This window comes from Elephantulus edwardii, unplaced genomic scaffold (genome assembly GCF_000299155.1).
Source record: "Elephantulus edwardii isolate Elephantulus edwardi_28Jun2011 unplaced genomic scaffold, EleEdw1.0 scaffold00027, whole genome shotgun sequence".
In the NCBI taxonomy this organism is placed as follows: Eukaryota; Metazoa; Chordata; class Mammalia; order Macroscelidea; family Macroscelididae; genus Elephantulus; species Elephantulus edwardii.
Genome location: NW_006399777.1, coordinates 7856199 through 7881370, shown reverse-complemented (window position 1 = coordinate 7881370; position 25172 = coordinate 7856199). Strand labels below are relative to the sequence as shown.

The following is a 25172-nucleotide window of genomic DNA, read 5'->3' as shown; positions in this document are numbered from 1 at the left end:
AATTTCCCCTCAAGCAATTTAGAGCATCTGAAACCCACTGGAGGATCAGTGGTGTCTTGGTTCCAACCTGGTGGGATGTAACAACTACCAGCACCGGGTAGCTAGTGAAGACCACTCCGGAGGCTGCTGGTGAATGCAGCCTTGTCACTGATGCCTTTATCTCCACTGTGACATCTGTTCTCTGTTTCCTCCTTTGTATATTTTTTTGAGGATTGGTTTGGTGACTCAAACACCAATGGCTGACCTTGCTGTTGAGAAGTATTTAGAGGGATACACAGTGGGGAAAGAGCGATCTTGCCGCCTTCGCTCCTGCAGCTTTCACACCTGAAAAGGAGAAGGCTGACGGCTCTTGTGTGTGGTTGATTAAATGCTGTGCTGATGGCCCTGTCGTAGGTCTTCAGCCGGTCACCTGCTCTACGAGCACTCTCTTCTGGTGAGATTGGAGCTGTCATTCAAGAGTCATTTTCAGAATCTTCAACAATGCCCATTTATTATTTGGAAGACAAGGTGGCGGACTAATTTTTCTGTGTGGCCAGAGAGTTGACTGTGATGCATTATCAGGACCGTGTGTATGGAGCCTGGCTCCTCTTATCCGAGCCCCAGTAGTGCTGTGGAATGATCGGTACCATTTGTGCATTGGCTTGTTAATCAGAAGGTTGGCAGTTGGAGACCAGGGGCTGCTCTGGGGGAGAAAGTTGAGGCAGTTAGATGCTCATTCCAAGATGGGCAACCTCAGAAGCCCTGAGAAGTGGTTCTGTTCTCTCCTGCTGGGTTGAATACCATGAACTGAATCAAATCAGCAGCAGTGGAATGTGTCTTGGTTTTCCCTCTAAACACAAGACACCATCAGTAATTACTGTGGACATGGACCTCCTACCCTGTCCTTCCTTCCTTCTACAATTCTCTTTACTAAGAAAGGACCCATCTCCACAGCCTTTTGTTTTCCTCCTTCCTCCTGGATTCTCTCCAGCTGCTTTTTACAGTTTACTGCCTGCTTCTCAGAGGAGAGGACGGCTGGCATGTTTTAATCATTCCTAGGATTTAGTCAGCTTTTAATTACAAGCAAATCGATGTTTTGGAATATGACCAAGTTATGTGGGACTCTGGGCGCTGGCGCTGGGCTGTGCCTCCGGCATTTGTAGAATCCCGTCCCGGGGCTGGAGGTGTGTGTTCCTTGACCTGACAGCTGGCCGGATATGTGTATGCAAAGGGGGTGTGTTTGAGGGCATTATAATCCCACTGCATGCCCATTGGTGACCTTCTAAACTCAGCTTCCTCCCACATGCAAAGAGGACAGGTCACCTTTGAGAACACAAAGCTATCAGGGTGCTGGGTGGGCTGGGGTTTCTTCAGTTTCTTGCACTGGTTTTGCTGGTTTTAATCCTCAGGTCGCTGGGCCAGTCAGCTTCAACTTCTGATATTTGCGGCTGTGCCAGGTTCTCTGTCTTGTTGCCCTGTTACATTCTTGTGACCGAGCAGTCCTGGTACAAGATCATCCAGACTTAGAGGACAGTTGATAAGCAGATGATGATTTTCAAAGAGAGATGGCATCCTGAGTTGAGAGGTTTCTCTTTTTTTTTTTTGCCCCTCAAAAGCCTGTTTGCAACTGGTCTGTTTCTAACATAAGCAAGAGGAAATCAATGAGAACAGAGAACAAGAGTGGGGAGTGTGTGTCCACTGGCTGAAATTCTAGCTGTTGTTTACATGACCAGGTAGCTCTAATCCGAAGGGAATGGAGCCTTTCCACCAGCTTCTTGGCCCTCGTGGCAAATCTGCTCATTTGACCGGTTCCCCGGTGAGGATCAGTGGACACACCGTCTTGTGTGTGCTGTGACCCACGAAGCTGACCTTTAGCTGTTGCGAGAAGTCTTGGTGTTTGGACATGGACACGGCCAGGCCCTGACCGCTCTCTGCCCATCTCTCCACAGGTGGCACATGCCAGAGTCCTGCGCTCCCTGCCCTGGTCCGGCCGCCCGCCCCACCTCTGCAGCCATCGCTGGATATTAAACCTTTTCTTCCTTTTCCTCTTGACACGGCCGCTGCAGTCAACCTCTTCCCCAATTTTAATGCGGTAAGTGCTAACCTCACGCCTGCCAACGGGCTGGGAAGTCTTCCCTGCTGCTGGAGGGGGGATTCCATTCCTGTCCCCCAATGCTGCTCGGTACAATCATTGTCCGAATAGGCCGCCTGGCGTCCTGGGTGTGTGAGGGCCCCAGAACCGAGCTCCTGCTCCGGGGGAGAGGGAAGGTGACGTAAGCTGGTTGCATGGTCATTGGCTTCTTGTCTCTCATGTATTGTTTCTTGAAAACACCAAATTTCTAGTTTGTGAGAACACTTCTAAATTACTTCAGTTGTGGCGTTAGGAGAGGTCAGTCCTTGGGAAAAGACCTCATGATGCTGGGAAAGTTGGAAGGCCAACAAAAGAGAGGAAGGCTGGCAACACGGTGGGTTGGCCCAGTGCCTAACAATGACTTTGAATGTATCAGAGGTGATGAACGTGGCACAGGATAGCGCAGTGAGCGTTCAGATCTCTTGTTCATATGGTCACTACGAGTTGTAGTCAACTTGACAGTACCTAACAATGGCAACAACAATCTGCCCGTGAAAATGTAATGAACTTGGTGGGCGGAATATTGGAATGCAAGGAGGTATTTGAAAATGTAAACGTGTAGTTTCCTTTGTTGGCTATGGACTTTAATTTACAAATCTATTTCTTCTCATTTAATAGAGAGGACCTTGATGGTCATAATTGTTGTATGTTCTGTGTGTTCATGTATAGAGTACTCTCTTTCTCCTCTTCAACACCAAATACATTAGGGCTCCAATAGCAAGAAAATAGGGTCCTATTTTCTTGAATGTGTCTGTATAGGTTGGCAAATGTATTGTATACATTGGCTTAGGGATCTATGCTGCTGTAACAGAAATACCACAGGGGGCTGATCTTACCAGACATGGTTTTTCCCCCAGCTTGTCGGCCTCAGGCGTTGTCTCCAAGGCCCTCTGTTTTCTCAGCATTGAAAGATCCCATTCTCCTTATCCATTTGAGTAGTTCACTGTATCCTTCACCCTGGTACGCCTTGTCCTTTTCTATAGGGAGTGGCTGTGCTAATCCCCACATCAGACCCTTCTGTGTTGGTTCAAATACATCAGTAATTCTGCTTGAGAAAGATCAACAGTCTCCTCCCATGTGATTTACAACATCTTAAAAAAAACTCAGCAGAATGTCAGCTCTGACTTGGTTCCAACTCACTGGCGAAGAGTTTTGGTTTTTGAATTGTTGTTGGTGCTGTTTTGAAAGAACGTGGAAGCCTTGTCCCATCAGCTTTATGTTAAAGCTCCACCCTCGGGTGCATGGTAATGGCAGCCCTACTTTCTAGAACTGACTGATGAAAGATTTGAAGCTTTACAGCGTAGGAGGGTGGGCCCCGCCCTTTGAAGTCAAGAAGTCTCAGCATCCTGTGTTTCACCAGCAGGTGTGCCACCCACTGGGCTTCTCTGGGATGGTCCTTTCTGCTCCTTGGAAGAGAAGGCATATGGCTACATGGGGCTGTCCCTGCCTATGGCTTTCTAGAAGGTGGATGACATACATCTTTCCATTTTTAGTTCCGTCTGCTTCAGTCTAAGATGTTGAGATTTTTGCTATGGTGTTTCATTAGCCTCATAAGTCACAGGTTTACTGTATTTAACTAAATTAGTGTAGATAACAGCAACGGGGACATGCTTTAGGACACATGTCCTCAGTTTTTACAACAGAGAGTTCCAATTCTTAGGTTCTGTTTTTATTTTGCACAGTTCACTAGGAAATCCATCTGTCTCCTCTCATATTTTAATAGAAGCTACAAGGATAAACCCACATGGCCCTTTTAAAATTTTGCTTAGAAATCATCACAACCAGGTATCCAAGTTCATCACTTACAAATTCTGCCTTCCAGCAAACATCTGAACATGATTAAAGCTTGGGCTTTTTTGCCTTTTCCATGAAAACTCTTCCATCTTCTAGTCACATGCTCACTGTTTTCTTTTAAAGACTCATCAGAAGCACATTTAACATCCACATTCATAGAATCTTCATGTCACTGATCCTGGGTTCTGAGACTATGGAGAAAGGAGTCCTGGGGACATAGGTCCACCGGGAGGTGAACTTCTAACCCAGAAGTCATGCCTCTCTGCCGGTTCAAGTCCACCAGGGGCTCTGAGGGAGAAAGATGGGCAGGGGCAGTCTCCTCTGATGCTATTTAAAGCTCAGAAGACTAGCTAGAGAGTCAGCTTTGGGTCCATTTCAACTCAAGGACAATGAGTGTATGAATATTGTAGAGGCTCTCTCTGTGGTTCTCTTTGACATAATGACAATAATGGTTTAAAAGTTTAAAAACAAGTAAGTTACATTTAAAAACGAGTAAGGGAATGGAGCCCTGGTGGCCTCGTCCATAGGGGGATTGTGCTGCTAACCCAAGGGCCACCTTTCTCTGGTGGTTCGAACCTACCAGCAGCTCCTTTGTAGAAATGTGAAATCTCCTCCTGTGTGATTCATAGCCTCTGAAACCTGATGGAGGGGCAGCTCTGAGTCGGTTCCCACTCCGCAACATTGAGAAAAAGAGAAAGCTAAAATAGGAACAGCAGTAGCTACCTAACTTTAGAGAGCACCTCTGGCCTAGTGTCAGGAAGCTGCACTGCAGCCTCAAAGGCACGCAGTTCGAGTTCACCAGATGCTGTGCAGTGGACTATTTCCTGTGCAATTAACTGCCTCTGAAAGTAGGATTGGGTATTATTTTCATGACACCATCACAGATAAAGAAATGCATAATAAAGTGGACTGTGGACTTTGTATGACAAAGAATTTTCTTTTTTAAATTATTTTTTTCTTTTCAAAGAGAAAAACTAACTGAGGGGATGGTGGTCAGGGAGGAAAATGTGCAACAATGAATGGGGAAATAATTAAATGGAAAGAATATGCTGTGAAAATATATATGTTGCATTAAAAACTCATCAATAAGAAAATATTGCTTTAAAAAAATCTGCCAGGATCAACTAAGGATTGGTGCGGACTCAGCTATACACCACCACAACAAGAAATTACTTTGCATTATGTAACATCATTCTAATTTTGCATCTAGTGTTTTTTATAAAGTCTGAGCTTCTTAACAATGACAAGACCTGTCAACATACAACCAAAGCAAAAGCAGATGAAAATGGGAAGCCACGACATACCTAGTGCTCAAATAACCCAACTTTCTGGTTCTAATAGTAGTCCAGGGATGGATTTTATATTTTAATGCTGGCTGGGATTATTTTTTTTTTAATTTGGCCTGAATTTTTTTTTCCTTCTTTTTTTTTTTTTTTTTACAATTCCCCCGTCCCTTCTCCCCCAGCCCCCACCCTGAGTACACTTCTCTATGCAACCTTAATTCTGGATTCCTGTGCTAACCATAATAATCATATATCACCTGGAATTATTTTTATGTAAGGGTTTTATTAATTTTAATGAAAATTTACAGAGACTTTGGATTTCTATTCTTTCAGTGTTGCCCTTTTCTCCCTGTCCACCCCTCCCCCAGTACACTCCTCTCTTTGAAAAGTAAAAAAAAAAAAATCTTTCATGGTTACACAGTCCCTCCCCTCAAGTCCACTCCACTAAGCAGCCTTCATTCTGGACTCCTGTCATGACAATAATACCTAATCATATATCCCTTTTAAACAGTTCTCTCCTTCGTCTGTTTCAATGCAATATATATAATTGATCCCATTCTTCTCAGTCTTCCCCCAACTCTGATGTCTGTGTGGGTGATTTTCTTAAATCGTAGTTTGTGCTACAGGGAGCTTGAGTTGAAACTGACTAGACGCCAACTAGGACGGCAGTGGACTGGGACAGGCGAGTGCTGCTCTGGCCGCCACTGGGTTGACCCCAACGCATGATGATTTTACTTACAATAAAAACATTGTCCTCAGTCACTCGTATGTTTGGGTCTGCTGTTGGATTTGTTAACACTAATCCGTTTAACCAAGGATCAACTTACTCATTCCTGAATGCATACCCAAACGACATAAGACAGGTGATAGATATTATGATTCATAATGTTTTGTTGGCTTATTTTTTTAATAGATTTCCAGGTTTTAATCTAGTGTGAGGGCTCGCCTGAAGCCAATCCACCATGAGTGATGTCGTGGGGTTGTGAAATACTCATGACGTAGTTTTCAACATCACAGCCCAAGTACAATGGAATAAACAAAACAAAACGTATTCAAGTTAAGATCTTGGCCTTGTAAGAAGACAAGAGAGAATTAAAATAATCTTTTTCCTCTTTGAGAGATAAGAATTTCTTTATAGGACATTTATTTTGAAATTGATAGAATATAAATGTTGATGTTAGGTGCCATTGAGTCGAGTACGACTCATTGCAATTCTATGAACAACAGATCTGCACCCTGTGTCCATCCTGTGCCATCCTCACCACCACATTCAAGGCCATTGTCGCGATCACTGTGTCAACCCACCTGATTGAGGGTCTTCCTGTCTTCTGCTGTCCCTCCGCTTTCTAAGCATGGTGTCACTTTCCAAGGAATAGCCTGTCCTAGCAATATGCTCAGAGCATGTGAGACAGAGAACATAAACGGAACAGGAGAAGGAGTCTATTAATAAAGCATAGGTTTCTGTTACTGAGCAGTTTTATAAGAATTGAGAAAAATAATTGGGCTGCATCAAATGATCCTCTTCTTCAGTGCCTACTAATGTCTGCCACATTCCTCGTCTCAGTGCCCCCTGACTGCCTTTCTGTTATAGGACTTCTTGGCAGGGCTTTGCTCCCCAGATGGTCCATCAAGGGGCCTTCTGTGGCCTTGACGATCACCTGGCCTCCTATCACTCGGGTCCCAGATGGGCTTCAGAACTCTTAAGAAAAAATTCTTGGAAGGTTGGAAAAGGCTGATTGAAACATTTTTATGTGTCCCTTGGGACACATTGAAAGTAAAAGTAATAATTTGATCAAGATGAATATTTTTCTGGCATTAAATAAACTTATGTGATACACTGAGCTCTATAACATGGAACAAATGTACAACTTCCTTATTCCTCTTTTCTTTTTCCTTCTTTTTTTGTTACTATCATAATGAAAGTTTACAGAGACTTTGGATTTCCATTCATTCATTGTTGTACTTTTCTCCCTGCCCACCCCTCCCCTCCAGTTTGTTCTTCTCTTTGAAAAGTAAAAGAAAAATTATTTGTTATGCAATCCCTCCTACCGAGTCCACTCCATTGTGCAGCCTTCGTTCTAGACTCCTGTCATAACAATAATATGTAATTATATATCCCTTTTAATCAGTTCTATCCCTCATCTGTTTCAATGCAGTATACATTATTTATCCCCTCTTTTCTTAAGTCTCCCCAACTCTGATGTCAGTCCTGTTTTACAACAATGACACTGTGCAGTACTTGTCCTTTTGTGACTGACCTATTTGTCCTCCAGGACATAATGTCCTCCAGGGTCACCCATTTTGTATAATATTGCATGAGTTCCTTGTTTTTCAGTGCTGCATAGTATTCCATTATGTGAATATACCACAGCTTCTCTAACCATTCATTTGTTAATGGGCACTTGCTTGGGTTGTTTCCAGCTCTTTGCTGTTATGAACAAAGCCACGATAAACATGGCTGTGCATGGCTCCTTTTCTTTTAAGCAGATTGGACCAAATGTTTCCTCCCTTCGGTGATGGTGTCATCCAAATATTTGGCTAGTATTTTAGTGAAAAGTAGCAACACATGGCAGTCAAGTGGACTCTGCAGTGAGACTTGGTTGTTGATAGGTGTCAAGTCAACTTCAACCCATAGTGACCCTGTGACTAGATGTGCACCTTGCCCCATCTTGAACCATCTTCATGATCTCTGTTATGCTCACACCCGTCATGATGGTCATCATGTCAATCCAGGTGTTGGAGGCTCTTTCTCTCTCTTGCTGATCTTCTACATTTCCTGGCATGATGCCTCTCTACGGACTGATTTCTCTTGAAAATATACCCAAGTAAGTGAGACAACGTATCCTCATTCTTAGCTTTAAGGAGCTCGCCAGTTACACTTCCTTCAAGACAAGTTTATGTATTCTTTGGCACTCGGGCTATAGTTAATAATCTTCACAAACACTACAATTCAGAGACATTGAGTTTTCTTTGGTATAATGGCAAGAAACTGCATTGCAATCCAGAAGGCATGCAGTTCGAGGGCACCAGCTGCTCTGTGGGAGAAGGATGGGCAATCTCCTCCCATGTGATTAACTGTCTCTGAAAACCTGCCAGAGGGTCACCTATTTGGTTCCGACTTTATAATACACAACAACAAACATTTCTTATTCATTGCCCAAATTTCAAAGGCATAGGTATCAGTTTTTAAACTGTTACCTTTGATTTTTGGGACTTTGGATAGGCCCTTGAGAGCAGATTTCCTAAATAGAGCATGTCTTTTGATTTCTTGACTACTGGCAAGGGGGTTACTTGTGGATTCAAGTAAATTGATCCAAGCTGGACTACTTGGGTTCAAACGCGGACACAGTTACTAACAATTGATATTGGTGTGGTTGATATTGTGCCATCAAACTGACCAGGACTTCCAACAGCTCTGCATCTTGCCCTATCCTGAGCCGATCTCACTGTCTCATTAACCCAGTTACTGTGTCATTCCATCTCATTCTGGAGTCTTCCTTTCCTGCACTGTCCCTCCACCTTTCCAAGCATGATGTTCCTCTCCAAGAACTGGTCCCTCCGACAACATAACTCCCATGTACATCAGTATCTTCATCTGTGCAATGGGACTAATGATAAAAACCATTCTGTAGGTATAAGGTAATAATTCTGTGAATTAAAATGGAAATAATTTCAAATGGAGCTTGAGAAAGAAAAACCAAAAGAAACAATTCGATGCCGTTGAACTGGGCCTCATTGCTGAGCCTCCATTGTGTTCCCAAGGGTATAAATCACATGAGAGTAGGTTGCCTGGCTTTTTACTGAAGAGAAACTGATGGATGAGGATTTCCACTCGGCTACAGTCCTTGGGCTAGCGGTGTGACTTCCTATGAACTATGCCACCACCACGTTCCCTACTTGACATAGAATAAAATGATAGATGTTCTGAAGCTTCATCTGACATACTATGGACATGTTGCAAGGAGGGACTGGTCCTTGGAGAGGGACGTCATGTTTGGAAGAGTGGAGGGACAGCGCAGGAGAGGAAGACCCTCGATGCGATGGATCGATTGATTCAGTGATCGGGGTAAATGGGAGTAGGTGCATCAGAAACAATGCGGTTGGCACAGGATAGAGCAGGTTTTACGGCTCTTGTACACAGGATCACTACGAGTCACAACCGACTCAATAGCATATAACAACAGGTACCCAGAAAAGTTTTCTTCGTTAGAATGTGACAGTATGTTGAGTCACTGATTACATGGGTTTGTCTTCATTATGTTTCCTCCCAGATGGGTTTTGACTTGTGTCGACATGTGTGTTAGTTAAACCAGCACTCAAAGATGAACCTGCTGTCACTGAGTCACTTCCTACATGGCAGCCTGTAGTGTGGAATAGCCCCTGAGGACTCCTCAGCCTCTAGTCCTCACAGAAGTAAATTCCATGTCCTCTCTCATATAACAGCCGATGGGTTCTTACTACAGACCCTTTACTTTGCAATCAAACACGTTACTCCCTGGCCCATCAGACTCCTAATGTGAGTATCTGCTGTTGTACACCATCAAGTCAGAGCTGACCCTCCTGCAGATTGTCAGAGACAGTAAATCACACAGGAGTTGATTGCCCATCTTTCTCCAGTGGAGGACCTGGTGGATTTGAACCACTTACCTTTGTGTTAGCAGCACAGCTCCTTACCACTAGGCCACCAGAGCTCCTAATATAAGTACTTGTTATTGAATACTGTAGAATTGGAGGGGACCTATAGTTGACCCTCCGGGGGGTTTTCAGAGGCAGTTAATCGCACGAGAAGAGATGACTCGTCCTTCTCCTACAGAGCAGCTGGTGACCTCAAACCAAGTACCTTCGGGATTGCAGCACAGCTGCTTGCCACAAGGCCACCAGAGCTCCCTAATATAAGTACTTAGACACTTATAAGGCCTTTGTAAGTACAGGTTAAACAAAGATCTGAGAAAATTGTTAGCTCTGAGTTTTTCTGGTTTTTGAGTTCTCCTTTTATAGAGTGAGTCCCTTGCAGCAACATAAGACACACAGTAATCCTAGTTGCTTTTGTCCAAATCCTATAAATGTGTCTCTTAAATGGAAACCTTGCATCAGAGTTCATAGAGTTTCCAGAGGCATGCGACAGAGGGGCACTATGAGTTGTGCTCGCCTCAAAGGCAATCAACAACAAATGGAGACTATTCTAGAACACTGCCTTGTTGGGTATCCTTAGGAAGAGGGAAGACAGTGCTGAGCTGTCCCAACAAAGATGGGAAGGTCTGTATGGAATTACAAAACACAGCACATCTCTGGCACCAGAGACAAGAGGTGAAATCCACTGGTGCCCCAGTTTGCTGTTCTGTCAAGTGAGAATAAAAAGCTCTTATTTTGTTAGCAAAAGTATGGCTGGACATCAAATGATGAAGCTCAAGGCTGAGGAATAAGTTGGACAAGACTCTGTAATTTATTTATTTTTTTTTTAAATAAAATCTAGGCATTTAATGCAACTGGGGTAATGGGGTAGGTGTGTCGGAGTCAATGAGACTGGCTCAGGACAGGGTAGGCTTCAGAGCTATTATTGTACAGAGGGTCATTATGAGTCACAGGAGACTCGACAGCACATAACAATCATTTTAAAAAGATACCTTGGCAACTTTCTCTCAGTTGCTTTCTTGGTTTGTCTTTATAATATCAAGAGTCATGACAATAAAGACCCTGCAGAATGTTTGAACAGCCCCTCTTTGGGAGACCATGCCGATGGGGAGTGTTGGAGACAATGATTCCATCTCCTCTCCCCACAGCTGTGTTTCCAGTTGACAAATGTGAGGATGAATGTGCAAAGGAGTTGAATACAGCTGCATGTGACAGAGACACTGTGAATATTCATTGAGTCCTTCTTCTTCCCTTGACCGGCACCAGGGAGCACAGGGAAGAGTGAGGTCAGGAAGAGGAACAAAGGAAGGCAGAGAAGAGAGTGGATTTAGCTCATAGTTGTCCCACGTCATTGGTAGTTGCTGTAGACTTATCTCCCACTAGGTGGGAATTAGAATCTAGCGGAACAGAACACTCCCTCTTGCCCCAACATCCTCAGGGTTTTCTCCCACTGCCATTGAGACGCTCTCAGTGGTGCCTGAGTCTGCAATCACTACAACAGGAGACTGCCCTTCTCTCCTGGAGAAGAGTCAGTGAATGGGAACTTTCAACCTTTGAGTTAGCATTCTGACACGACACCAAATATACTACACCATGAGGCCTCTTTCTATGATCTTAGTAAGATACGCATACAAGTTAGCATACAAATTCCAACGCTGTAGTGCTCCTCTGAAAAAACACACGTTTGTTTGTTTTTAAAACGGAAATGGGGAGGAAAGAAAGGAAGTTGAAGAAGAGATAGAGCACACAAAGGGGGGAAAAATTACACAGAACTTTTGTTATGTCAGAAGGACATTGGATGATAAAATGTTGATGAGTCCCTTTCATATTTTAAATGGCCAGTAATGTATATGTTTAACATAGAGATTGTTTTTCAAATGTTGTACATTGATAATACTGAAGAAGATAACAAAACAATCCAGCTAAGAAATTTCAAATATATTTTCCTTAGGGGGAAAAAAAATTCATCAAGACCTTCATTTTTTTCCTTCATGAAAATGGAAATTTTACCTTATTTATTGACACATTTGTTTGCTTCCAAAAACCACTGACTGTCGCCCTCCTCAGTAGCTGCTTATTTTGCTGCCTGCTTCTGCTTTGGAAATGCTCCCATCCGTCACCTCATTCCTTCCTCCCCCCCTCACCCCCCTCACAGTAACACTGAAAGTCACAAGTGGCTGGAATTGTGGAAACTGTGGTTAAGTATATACCTCTGCTTGTTCTGTTCAAAGGGTTATTAATTAAATTCAGCTCCCACATTAATAACTACTCTTACTGAGTTGGGTTTTTTTGTGTGTTTTTTTTAGCATTGTGACTGTCACCAGAATTGGTAGGCAGCCAGGGGAAAATTATGGGTAGAAAGGAAGCTTGCCTTTCTTAGTCACATCTAGAGGAAGTGTGGAAAGTTTGTGAGGGGAAAAGCACCACAGTAAATATGGTATTGATTTTGATGCTCATTGTCCTTTGACGATAGAACAGATTGCTACTTAGTTCTGTGTATTAACTCTGTCATATTTGTATGGCAAAAGCCTCCGAAAAAACAACTCCCTCTGAAATCTTTTTTATATATTTTCACAGTGACACAAATATCTAAGTGTGTTTGCTAAACCCCGTGGCTTGCTGTGAAGTACAGTTCTAAAAGTAGAACCTATTTATGATAATGACCCGAAGCACAAAATGTCTTAAATATAGAATGCCTGAACTTGAGAGTGAAAGACTTTGGAAATCCATAATACGGGACTATTCTTAATATTCACATGTGTTTTAAAATAGGTTATACACTTTCCAAAATACTCAGTTCTCTTTCTTTTAAAGAACAATCAACTGGTCAGTTACTTTTGTACCTGTTTTTCAAGAGAGCTTTTCATGCTTAAATATATTAACTTTCTCTCATTCTTTAAAGATTGAGTAACATTCTTTTTATTTCTTTTTTTCCATTATGTGGTCAATCTAAGTGTGCTAGTGTTTTTTTCTTACAAGGAGTATATTTGAACCATTTCCTAGACTCAATTGACTACTTGATTCTGATCAAATAAGGATACCTGAATAAGATGCTGTATGTATTCTTACTCCTAGACATGTTCTTAGGTTTGGTAATATTTTTAATTCATTCACCATGCTTAAGATTTTAGAACTTAAAGCAGATTTTTAGAGTTAATACTGTTTCTACTTTAACTCGAACATCTTACAGGTAAACATGAAATTATTAAGAGTATCATTGATAGTGCAAGCCATCAAAGAAAAGAAATTGAGTCTTTCAACTTGAACTTTCCAAGAGTATGCTAATAATGGAATGAACAACAACTCAACCATTCATTTCGGTGGAGTCATAACTCATAGTTGACCCTCAAGTGGGTTTTCGTTTCATAAGGGAAGATCATGCAGTAAAAGAATCAAAGTGAGATAAAATATGAAGGGTAGACGTGGAGAGTATAGCTGTGTGTTCTGGCAAGTCACATTTCATATAATCTAGTCTCTGTTTCTTACAAATAATTCAGCTTTCCTTGGCTATCTGCACTGATGGTAAATAAGCCTGTACCATACCCATGTGCTCCAACATTTACTGTATTGGATGAATCTCTGTTCACAGTCTTTCTAGCTCTATCATTGACTCTAACTTGCTTATTCTTCATTTTAAGTGAGTAGGCTTTGGTCACCAAAGATGGGTGACTTTAATCTGTGGCCATCAGGCCTGGTTTTAATTGCTTTTGGACAAACATTCTTCTAAGTGGTGTAGCACTGGTCTGTCCATTTGCTGTGCAGAGGTAACTCATGGTTGCTGTGATGCTGTGTCAAATGGTTACCCATGGTGGCCAGTGTTTGGTGGAGCTCCCAGATTAAAACAAGCTTGGAAGCAGGAGTGGCATCCACTTCTGAAATAGCTTGCCTCCAGAAACCCTGTGATTCTGGAGAAAGGATGAAAGTTATCCAAGTGTTCAGGTCTTTCATTCATAGGGTCACTATGAGTTGTCTATGACTCGACAGCACTCAACAATAACAACAAAAGAGCTCTGTTGACCTAGTGGAGGGAAAGAGTGATACTACCAAGGCAAAGGTGGAGGATTTTAATCTGCAGTCCTCAGGCTTGGTTTTAATTGTTTTTGGTCAAACATTCTTCTAAGTGGAATAGTACTGGCATCTGCATTGCTGTATAGAGGTAACTCGTGGTTGCTGGGATGCTAATCACCGTGACACTGCTGTGTCAAATGCGATAATGGTTACCCATGGTGGACAGTGTTTTGTGGAGCTTCCTGATTAAAACAAGCTTGAAAGCAGTAGTAGTGGCATTTGCTTCTGGAAAGTCTATGAACATGGAGAGATGATGAAAGTTATCTAAGTGTTCAGGTCTTTCATTCAAGGTCGCTATGAGTTACTATGACTCGATGGCACTTGACAACAACAAAAACAACAGGCTTTGGTCATGGCTTCCAGAACATGCACCTGGCCCCATTTCTCAGACGGTAATGCAGGTATTGAGCTCCTTTTCAGAACTAGTCTGAGCTGCTAGGTGTACTCTTAATGAAGGCTATTCTTCTGGATAAAACATTTCCGTTAATGTATCCTGATCCTGGCATTTGCTGATCCATCTTCCCTATTCTTCAATGAACTCTTTAGCTTTCTTGATCACAAAACTGATTCTAGTGCCTAGAATTTAACAGATGGTAAGGAAATCATTTTAGAAGGAATAAACTGAAAGAATACAATTTGATGTGTGGTGGGTAAAACCGGGGGGGGGGGGGGAAGAGCAATATGTGACCACACACAATAATCTATAATGAAGCCATTTATTAAATACTAATACCTACTGAGTGCTTATGAAGGGAGAACTCGTGGCTTAGTGGTGAGGAATTGTGCTGCCAGTGATGAAGTCCATGACTGGTGTCTACCAGACGCTCCATGGGAGAAAGATGGGTTATCTCTTTCCATGTGATTTACTGCCTCTGAAGACCCGCTGGAGGGTCAGCTAGGAGTTGGTTCCAAGTTGGGCATACTACAGCATCATTGTTGAAGAAGCCCTGGTGATATTGTGAATTACATGTTTCAAAATTAACTGAAAGATTAGTCATGTGGACCCACAAATTGCTCTGTAGGGGAAAGATAGGCAGTCTGGTCTAGTACAGATGGACAGTGTCAGGAATCTGGTGGACGGAGGGTTGCTATGAGTTGGAATCTGGCAGTAAGTTCACTGTATGCTTATTACCTGTCTAGGTGTGGTGGTGGTGGTGGTGTACTGTCGAGTCGGAACTGACCCGTGGTAGACTCTCCGATGAGTCTTCAGAGGCAGTTAATCACGCAGGAGGAGATTGCCCATCCTTCTCCCACAGAGCAGCTGGTGGCCTAGAACCAAGTACCCTTCAGGATTGCAGCACAGCTTCTTGCCACTAGGCCACCAGAGCTCCATCTGGGTATTAGTAAGTCATTTATGTGCAGTGAATTGGTCCGTGTGAATACGTTGCATCCTCATAGAAGTATTTAAGCGGTGCTAGATGGTTTCCCACGATACTCTCTTGAGCCTGTCGTTGACTCAGCCATCACTTTACCTTCCTTTACCTTCTTGCCTTTGATTCAGGTTCAGGCTGTTTGGTTTGGGGATCCGTTACTGGAGTCTCCCATTGCTGCTGAGTTGGAACTGACTCATAACTGACCTTCCGTTGTGTGCCTGAGGCTGTAAATGGCATGGGAGGAGAGTGCCCACCTTTCTCCCTCAGGGAATCTGCTGGATTCACAGCACCAGGGAAGTGATGGCCTGGGTTAGCAGCGCTGCAGTCTGTGGACCACCAGGATTTCCCATTAATTGAGTATTTCTAAGTGAGGCAGTGGTAAGAAAGGCACTTGTTAAAACTGGTTTTCATTTACATCGTGTTTCATCCGTACACATTGTGTTCCATACAATCCCTCATTTACGTTGTTTTTCATACAATCACTCATATGCATTGTCTGCATGTAATTAATTACCACTGCATCCTATATAATTATCTATTAATATACTAATTTTAATATGAATACTATATGTTGTTGTTATGTGCCATCGAGTCGTTTCCGACTCATAGCGACCTTATGCACAACAGCTCTAAACCCTGCTCTATCCTGCACCAACCGCACCGCCTCTGACACACCCATCCCGATTACCCCAGTCACCGAATCAATCCATCTCATAGAGGGTCTTCTCCTCCTGCGCTGTCCCTCTACCCTCCCAAGCATGATGTCCCTCTCCAAGGACCCGTCCCTCCTGGCAACATGTCCAAAGTATGTCAGTCGAAGCCCCAGAATATTAATATATTAATTCTAGTATCATTAGTATACTAATATTAATATATTTATTATCTATTAATATACTATCGTTTCATGTCTCCATTGAATCTTTCCCATTCCCTCAACTTTCCCACAATCCTCTAGTGACTTCCACCTTGCCCCTTTTTCTACCCTTTTTCTTTTCCCCATTCTCCTTTTGGACAATTATACACATCTTATTAGTTACCATATTTTTTTTAATTTAGGTTGTTTATTTTTCATTTCAATGAACATCTACAGAGATTTTGAAATTCCATTTATTCATTGTTGCACCCTTCTCCCCGCACAAACCCCTCCCCCCAGTTACCATATTTTTACAATAATAATCTTACGCAGTATTTGTCCTTATGAGACTGCGTGACTTCACTAAGCATAATGCTCTTTAGACTTTCCCATATTGTACAGTATTTTACAGAATTATTCCTCCATAGTGTTGCGTAGTATTCCATTCTATTGTGTGAATGACCACAATTTCGTAATCCAGTCATTTGGTGATGGCTCTTTGGCTGTTTTGATTTTCTTGCTATCATGAACAGCACTATGAACAGAGGTGCGCCTATCTCCATTATTGTCCCAGTTAACATCCTAGCAGTGGAACATCTGGGTCATGTGGGATTTCTATGTTCAGCATTTTGAGGGAATGTGGAACTTCCAAGGAAACCACTTTTGAACACGCTGTTTTGTAAATCTGATTCCTTACAAGCCACATAAGTTGTATGCTTTATCTGAATGCAATCGGTAAAGAAATCTGAGTTGATCTCAGAGATTTTATTTTCTACAAATCACATGAATAATGAGTCACTGAACCTTGGCTAGACTAGAGATTCAGTGATCCAAGCCCAACAATTCAGTCTACAACACAGCTAGCTGATCCCTTGCCTGCAGACTGTTGTAATCTCTAATCAGCTGTCAAGTTCTTGGCATACTATAATAGCTAATTAGCTAAATAGTCTGTAGTAGCTCAGAAAACTAAACTCCAAGAGAGCAAGCTGGTTTCATAAGCAAGAGTTTGGCCGTGGCTGGACAATTAGGTAAAAGATCATAGACAACATTGGAGGAGTGTAGATTATGTCATCCTCAGAAGAATTTATGTTGTTTGCCATTGTTAGAGAAAGAAATAATTTGAAGTCATATCAAATGAAAACACATTCCTATGCGTTAACAATGAAGACTTTTTAAGACTCAACACCAGCGTGTACCCAAACACACACAAAAGAAGTTCAACACGAAATTGAGAATTGAGGTACTGGAATGCTGTGCTTAATACTTCTATTTATGTTCCCTAAGGCTAACTCTGAGTTCATACCTTTCTCCTCCAGACAGCTGGAATTGATGGCCTTGGTGGCGTAAATGGTCAACCATGTGGCTATTTATTGAAAGACTGGCAGTTTGAATTCCCTTAGAAACTTCTAGGACAAAAGGCTAGACCATCTACTTCAAAAAGGGACTGACGATAGGGGTTGAGGGGAGACTGAGAAAGATGGTATAAATTCTGTATACTGCATTGAAACTTATGAGAAAGAGAGAGAGAGAACTGTTTAAAAGGGCTATGTGATTGGGTATTATTGTCATGACAGGAGTCCAGAATGAAGGCTCCACAGTGGAGTGGACTTGGGGAGAGGATTGTATAATAATGAAAGAATTTTTCTTTTATTTTTTTCAATGAGAAGAATGAACTGGAGGGGAAGGGTGAGCAGGGAGAAAAGTACAACAATGACTGAGTGAAAATCCAAAACCTCTGTAAATTTTCATTAAAATTAATAATAATAATAAATTTTTAAAAATATAACCCCAAAGGCTCATTGCCGTCAGATTATTACAGCTCATAGCTGACTTCCGCCCTAGTCCCAAACCAGATTTCTGAGGCAGCAAATCTTTGTAGGAGGAGGCTAGCCATTGGAGCGGCTAATGTCTTAGACCCCCTGACCTTTCAATTAGTGGTGCTACATGTAACTCACGTGCCATGAGTCTGTCTTAAAAAGACAGTGAGAGAAAAAAAATCTCAAACTTATTGACACTGAGTCAGAACAGGTTCCTGGCTAGCCCTCCAATGGGTTTTTTGAAGGAAGTAAATCGTATGAGAGAAGATTGTCTGTCTGTCTCATGAACTGCCTTTGGGTTATCTGTGTGACAGAGCATGGAAAATGCATTGGCATTGTGTACGTCAACGTGGTGAGACTGGCTTGTTTCTGAAGTTGGAATAATCACACGTACCTAAATCTAAAAAGGAATGTCTAACTCTGCTGAAGACTGGTGGGTGGGATAATCATGTTGACCTCTTAATAATCTACTAGTTTCACTCTACTAAAGATTGAGGGGAAACCCTAAAGCTTGCTTCCTCCCAGTCTATTGCAACTCATGCTTACATCACACTCACACTGTGTCTCTAGCACTGCAGACCTTAACAGGAGGAGACAGTGTATCTCTGCCCACAGAGTGGCTTATTGTATTCAAACTGGACCTTCCGTCAGTGGTCCAACACTTAACCTATGGTACCACCAAGGCACCCCTCAAAATTGAAGGTACACCAGAAATAGGAGATAATAAAGAAAATCTATTTGAATCAGATCCTCTGGGGGTTAGAGTTTGTTGTTGTTGTTGTTCTTATGTGCCGTCGAGTTGTTTGTGACTCATGGCGACCCTATGTACAACAGCCCTAAACCCTGCTCTATCCTGTGCCAATCGCATTGCCTCTGACACACCCATCCCGAGTACCCCAGTCACTGAATCAATCCACCTCATGGAGGGTCTTCCCCTCCTGCGCTATCTCTCTACTCTACCCAGCATGATGTCCCTCTCTAAAGACCTGTCTCTCCTTACAACATGTCCAAAGTATGTCAGGCGAAGCCCTAGAATCCTTGCTTCCAAGGAGCAGCCTGGTTTAACCCTCTCTATGATGAATCTGTTTGTTTTCTTGGCAGTCCATTAGAGTTTAATGAGATAAATTTTCATATGTTCTTTGCCCCTTCTCTGCCCTTAAGAGTCACTGTTCCATGCTGTGGCTAGAATTGGTGGGGAAATTCATTTTTACAGTTCAATGCAGGCAAGGACAAAAGAAATAAACATCGCCGGCCATTTTTTGAGGAAAGTTGTTTCTTCAACGTTCTTGCTCCACCACAACTAGGAAGAACTATATTAGTGGTGTTTGTCATTGTTTTTAGTCAGAGGAATGAGATTTGTTGCCAGCACAAGCGTGCTTGTTCCACGGCTCCATGCCTCTTGCCTCTTCAAGCGGGGCTCTGTTCACAAGTCTTCAATAAGATAGGGGACAAAATCGAGAGGGGAGCATATGTGAGCTTCCCCCACAACTGAGCAGGGCTGATAAAGAACGTGGCTTATTGCTGGTATGTCTTTTTAAATTTCATTCTTTTTTCCCCTCTGGAAAATTGTCTTTATTGTACTTATCCAACTGTCGTCCCTGACAGATTGGCAGCCACGTCTGTCCTTCAGCACAGCGAATTGAGAAGCATAGCTTTGCTATGTGTTAAAGATTTCAGGGTTCTGTCAAGGCCCAGACTGCTACAGGTACTTTGGAACCATTATTCAGCGAATACTCACAATGTATGGCTGAAGGGACACGAATACAAAGAGGCTCAATTTCTTTAGTGCTACCCAATTTCCTTTATCCTGGTCAGGCGTGACAATGGCAAATGTTTCTTTCTGAAGCTCGTAAATCAAGGTAGTAGTAGAGTCAAAAGTAACACACAACTCATAAAGTTCATAAACTGGGAGCAAGCTTAGAAGACCTAGAATGTAATATAGAGAGGCTGACAAACAGCCAGAAAGTCGCAATCTGGAGAGAATAAAATCGTTGAACGGGACATGGTAAAGATTAAATCTCTGTGTGTGTCAAAGACTTTTTCCAATAGAGTGAAAAGAAAACCTGCCACCTGGGGAATAAAGCATTTGGCAATACCATCTCAGACAAGAGCCTCATAAAAAATGTTTACAGAGTACTCTTGGGCCTCCGGGGGGGGGGGGGGGGCGGGAAGACTGATAACTACAAAATGGGCAAAACCATTGGAAAGACTTTTCACAGAAGAAGACATTTGGATGGCCAACAGAATAATGAAGAAATGCTCCAAATCACTGGCAATAAGACAGATGCAAATCAAAACCACAATGAGATTTCATCTCTCTCGAGTAGCAGTGGCAAAGTCTGACAGGACAGCATGTAGTAAATGTTGGAGAGGAGGGACTTTTCATACACAGGTGGTGGGGTTGTAAAAATGGTACAACCACTCTGCAAAGCAGTTTGATATTTCCTCAAAACACTGAGCATAGCAACTCTGTATGACTCAGCAATTCCACTTCTGGGAACACACCCCAAGGAAATCCGAACTGAGATACAAGCAGAGACTTGTACATCAATGTTCACAGCAGCATTATTAATCATTGCAAGAACATGGAAACAGCCCAAATGTCCAACAAGAACTGAATGAATTGAGCAATTATGGTACACTCACACTATGGAAAACTTGGAGGAATCAGGAACGATGATTTTGCAACATGCTACCTAGGGAGGGACTGGAGAACATCATGCTGAGTGAACTAACTCAGTCTCATAAGGACAAATACTGCATAAGACCATTATTGTATAATCAGAAGGATAACTAGTAAAACGTGTGGGAACCCAAGGGGGACAGGGGTGGGAGCAGAGGGGTGAGGATGGGTAGGGATGAAACCACAGGGCTGCACAAATTGGTGGATGTAGGGGATGAGGTAAGGAAATGGAACATATCCAACTCCTACCTGAATAGATAAGATAATGATGGGCATAGTCCAATGGTGATTAATGTTATAAAACAATGAATGAGGAGGATTGTATGAAAAACAAAGTGGAAAAAAAGAGAAAAAAAGAAAAACAAAGTGAATGAAGAATAGTGTGAAACACAATGTATAGGAACTTTGTAAGCAAACATAAAATAATATAAATTTAAAAAAATTAAAGCCTTTTGCATCTTGCTTTTCTCCAAAGCATAAACTCTTCATGCCATATATTATTTTATGTTTGGGTGAGTAATAAAGTGATTAAATTAGCAGTTAGTTTCTAAATAGCCTTCACTGTAAATTCTAAAATAGGATTTGTCTTGAAGGACCTTGTCTTAGATTTTTAAAGAGCTGGAATAAGTGGGAAATATAAGACAGTACATGAGAACAGGAACCCCGGAAGCGCCACAGCTGAACACTTGGCTCTGAACCAAAAGGTTGGCAGTTTGAACTCCTAAACCTCTTTGTGACGGGGAAGACCTGGTCATTGATATGGTGCATGAAGATCACAGGCTTGGAAACATCTGTCAGCATCACTATTGTGTGAAATCTATTACCACTCAGAACATTTACGGGAATAAGAACCATTCTCTTGATTTCTAAATCCATGTTTCTTTTTTAAAATAGAAACGAAACAGAATTATAACCCAATGATAGAGTATATAGTATAATATTGCAAACATTTTTCCCCACTGACATGTCACACAAATGGAAGCCTTTTCACTAAAATGCCTTTGAGCTCAGTAGAACACCTATGTATATTTAATATTCTGTTAGTGTTTCTCTGACTTGAATCACCAATATCACCCCACCTCCTCAGAAACAACTCATAGCTGACCCTCCGATGGGCTCTCAGAGGCTGTAAATTCTTCTGTAGGAAATTGCCAGTCTTCTCCCTTGAAGCAGCTGGTAGATTTGAGATGCCTACCTTGAGGTTGGCAATGCAGCTTCCTCCATAGTAGCCTACTAAAGCTCCCTACTACTTTACAAAAGTGCAGTCCCTGATTTTTTAAAAACTAATGTGAAAGACAAAAGAATCACCAACTTATTCTGGCATTTTTCTACATGTATAGCATTTGTATGCTCAGATGATTTTAGCGTATAACGAGATATGTGAAGAAACTGGTCCCTTTTCCAGAGAATCTTCCCTTTTTCTCTAAGAGAAATAAAACTTTAAAATTACTAACTTGATTTTTAGTGTGACAATTTAGCTCTTAAACTGCTGTGAATTACTCTGGCTTGAAGAACAAGGTTTGGAAAGAGGTAGATAAAAGAAGTATTTTGACGTTGTTTTGTTCTGAATTCCATTTTCTTGAACTTATCATAAAGAAGATAATTTTCAAAGGTGACGCTATATATAAATAGATGAAAAGAAGATGTTGAAACTTTCAAAGATGCCATTTAATTGGATCCACAATCGATACTCATTGAAGCAGTCATCACAAAATCAAAGAATGCTTTGCATCAAGCAAATAAGTTATAGACTTCTTCAAAGGATTGAAAGGCAAAAATATCACTTTGAAGGCTAAGATGTGCCTGAACCAAGCCATATGCTTTAATTCACCTCGTGTACATGAGGGAACTGGGCATTGAATAAAGAAGACTGAAGGAAAATTGATGTTACTAAAATTAAGACCTTAGTAAATCAGAAGTATATAAAGAAATGAAGTAAATCAGAAGCATAAAGAAATGCCTTTGAATTTGTGGTATTGGAGGAGAGTGTTATATATGCCACAGAATGCCTAAAGAACCATGTCTGCCTATCATCTCACCCCAGAAAGAAGAGCAAAATTTAACAGAACAGCAAACATCAAATGCTGGCGAGGTTGTGGAGAAACTGGAACCCTTATTCACTGTTGGTGGGAGTGTAAAATGGTGCAGACACTGTGGAAGGCTGTATGGCGCTTTCTCAAAAAGTTGTAAATAGAGACACCATTTGACCCAGCAATTCCGCTACTGAGAATATACCCTAAAGAAACCATAACCGCCACCCAAGCAGATATATGCACATCCATGTTTATTTCAGCTTTGTTTACAATAGCAAAGAGTTGGAAACAACCCAAGTACCCATCAACAAATGAATGGATAGCAAACTATATTCACACAATGGAATACTATGCTACCCTGAAAAACAAAGAATTCATTAAATATACAAAATGAATGAGCCTGAAGGAAATTATGCTGGGTGAAATATCTCAGTCACAAAAGGACAAATACTGCACAGTGCCACAGTTGTCAAATGGGACTGACATCAGGGTTGGGGAGAGAATGAGAAAGATGGGATAAATTATTTAGACTGCATTGAAACAGATGAGGCAAAGAACTGTTTAAAAGAGATAGATAATTGGGTATTATTGTCATGACAGGAGTCCAGAATGAAGGCTGCATTGTGGAGTGGACTCAGTGGGAGGGATTGTGTAACAATGATAGAATATTTTTAACTTTTCAAAGAGAAAAGCCAATTGAGGGGAGGATGGGCAGGAGGAAAAGTGCAACAATGAATGAATGGAAATTAAAAAAAAAATGCAACCAAGGTGCAAATTAGAGGCACGGAGTGTGGAACTGTCTCATTTGGAGCATGTTATCATGGGGCCAGTTCTTGGAAAAAGACTTCATGCTGGTAACAGTGGAAGGTCACAGGAAGGGAAGAAAACCCCCCGCAAGAGGGATTGAGGCAAAGCCTGTGATAATGGTTCCAGCATATCAGAGATAAAAGGCTGGTGCCTGACAGACAGGGCAAGGTTGAGATGTGCTGTTCATATAGTTGTTAAGAGTTGTGATATTCTCAGTGGCACCCAACAACAACAACAACGTCTTATATTGGGGAGCTTGGCTGGTATAGTCTGTGGAGAGATGTACCACTGGCCCAAAGACCTTCTCTGGTGATTTGGATTCACTAGCAACCACATGAGTGGAAGCTGGAAAGGTTCCTCTTGGACATTCGCAACATTGGACAGAGAATCAGCTGTGAGTTTGCACTGATCTAACTGACAGTGGAATTGATTTTCTTACCTTGAGCACCATAAACTTCCAGAAGAAAGGACTGATCTGTTTTGGAAGAAGCGGGGCCAGAATATTCTTTGATATGATGAGACTTCTTCTATGCATTAGATATGTTATCAGAAAGGGCCAGTCCCTGAGGAAGGATATCTTGTTTGGTAAATATGGCCATGAAAAAGAGGAAGGTCCCCAGGAAGAAGAATTGGCACCATGGCTGCACCAATGAGCGTTAAAATGCTGGTGAGGACGGGATGCCGACAGGCAGGGTTTCATTGTGCTGTTGTCTTGATAAAAGTTAACACCGACTTCGTGAAAACAACGCCACAAAAGTGTGTGCACGGGCATGTAGGTATCTGTATACGTGGTTCTTAATGTTGTCATTGTGAGAGGCTGTGGATTCTTCTTCAGGCCCCAGCATTCTCACAGACTTGAGCCCATTGTTTTTTTTTTTTCAGTCTGGTTCTCACCTTCACTGATCTTCCCGTTTTCCAAGCATGATGCTCTCTTCCAAGCACTGGCCTTCCCTACAAACATGTCTGAAGTATAAGTGAAAAAGTTCTCCCCATCTTTGCCTGTAAGGGGCACTCTGGCTCCATTTTTTCTCAGATTTGTTTGCCCTTTTTATGGTCTATGATATATCAGTACCCTTTGCCAGGACCACAATTAAAAAGCGTCCGTTCTCCAATCTCCCTTCTTTATTGTCCACGTTTCACATGCATATGAAACAAGTGGAAATAGCCCGGATTTCCTCAGTCATGCCGCCTTCTCTGGACTGACCTCTTCTCGTTAGCACTTTCCAGAGGTCCATGGCAACAGACTTGCCCAGGGCTGCGTGCCTTTGGATTTGTTGACCACTGCTTCCATGGACGTTGATGATGGATCCAGGTAAGAGAAGTCCTTGACAACTTCAATCTTCTCAACGTTTCTCGTGAGGTTACATATTGATGTCGTTGTGAAGATTTTTGTTTTCTCTATGTTGAGGTAGAATTGCATGTTCTATAAGTGCTTCAAGGAATCTTCAGTTGGGGTAAGCTAGGTGGTATTGTTGATGAGTCTTCAATTCTGATGCCACATTCTTAATGTATAGTCCATTTTCTTGGATTATTTGTTAAGCATATGAATTGAACATGTTGTTGTTATGTGTCATCAAGTCACCTGCAACTCATAGTGACCCTATGAACAACAGACCTAAACCCTGCTCTATCCCTTGCTAACACTATTGTCTTTGACACGCCTATCCCCATAACCCCAGTGACTGGATCAAACCATCTCATTGAGGGTCTTCCTCTCCT

At 42.0% G+C, this 25172-nt stretch overlaps 1 protein-coding gene across 1 annotated transcript in view; it reads left to right on the top strand.

Annotated features, from left to right (window-relative positions):
* Positions 1–1093: 1093 nt before the first annotated feature.
* The window catches only part of ZNF385D (zinc finger protein 385D), a 343402-nt gene continuing 319323 nt past the window's right edge, over positions 1094–25172 (top strand). The window contains exons 1-2 of the mRNA XM_006883410.1: positions 1094–1163; positions 1929–2071. Of these exons, the coding sequence (XP_006883472.1) occupies positions 1094–1163; positions 1929–2071 (213 nt within the window). The remainder of the gene's footprint in view (positions 1164–1928; positions 2072–25172) is intronic.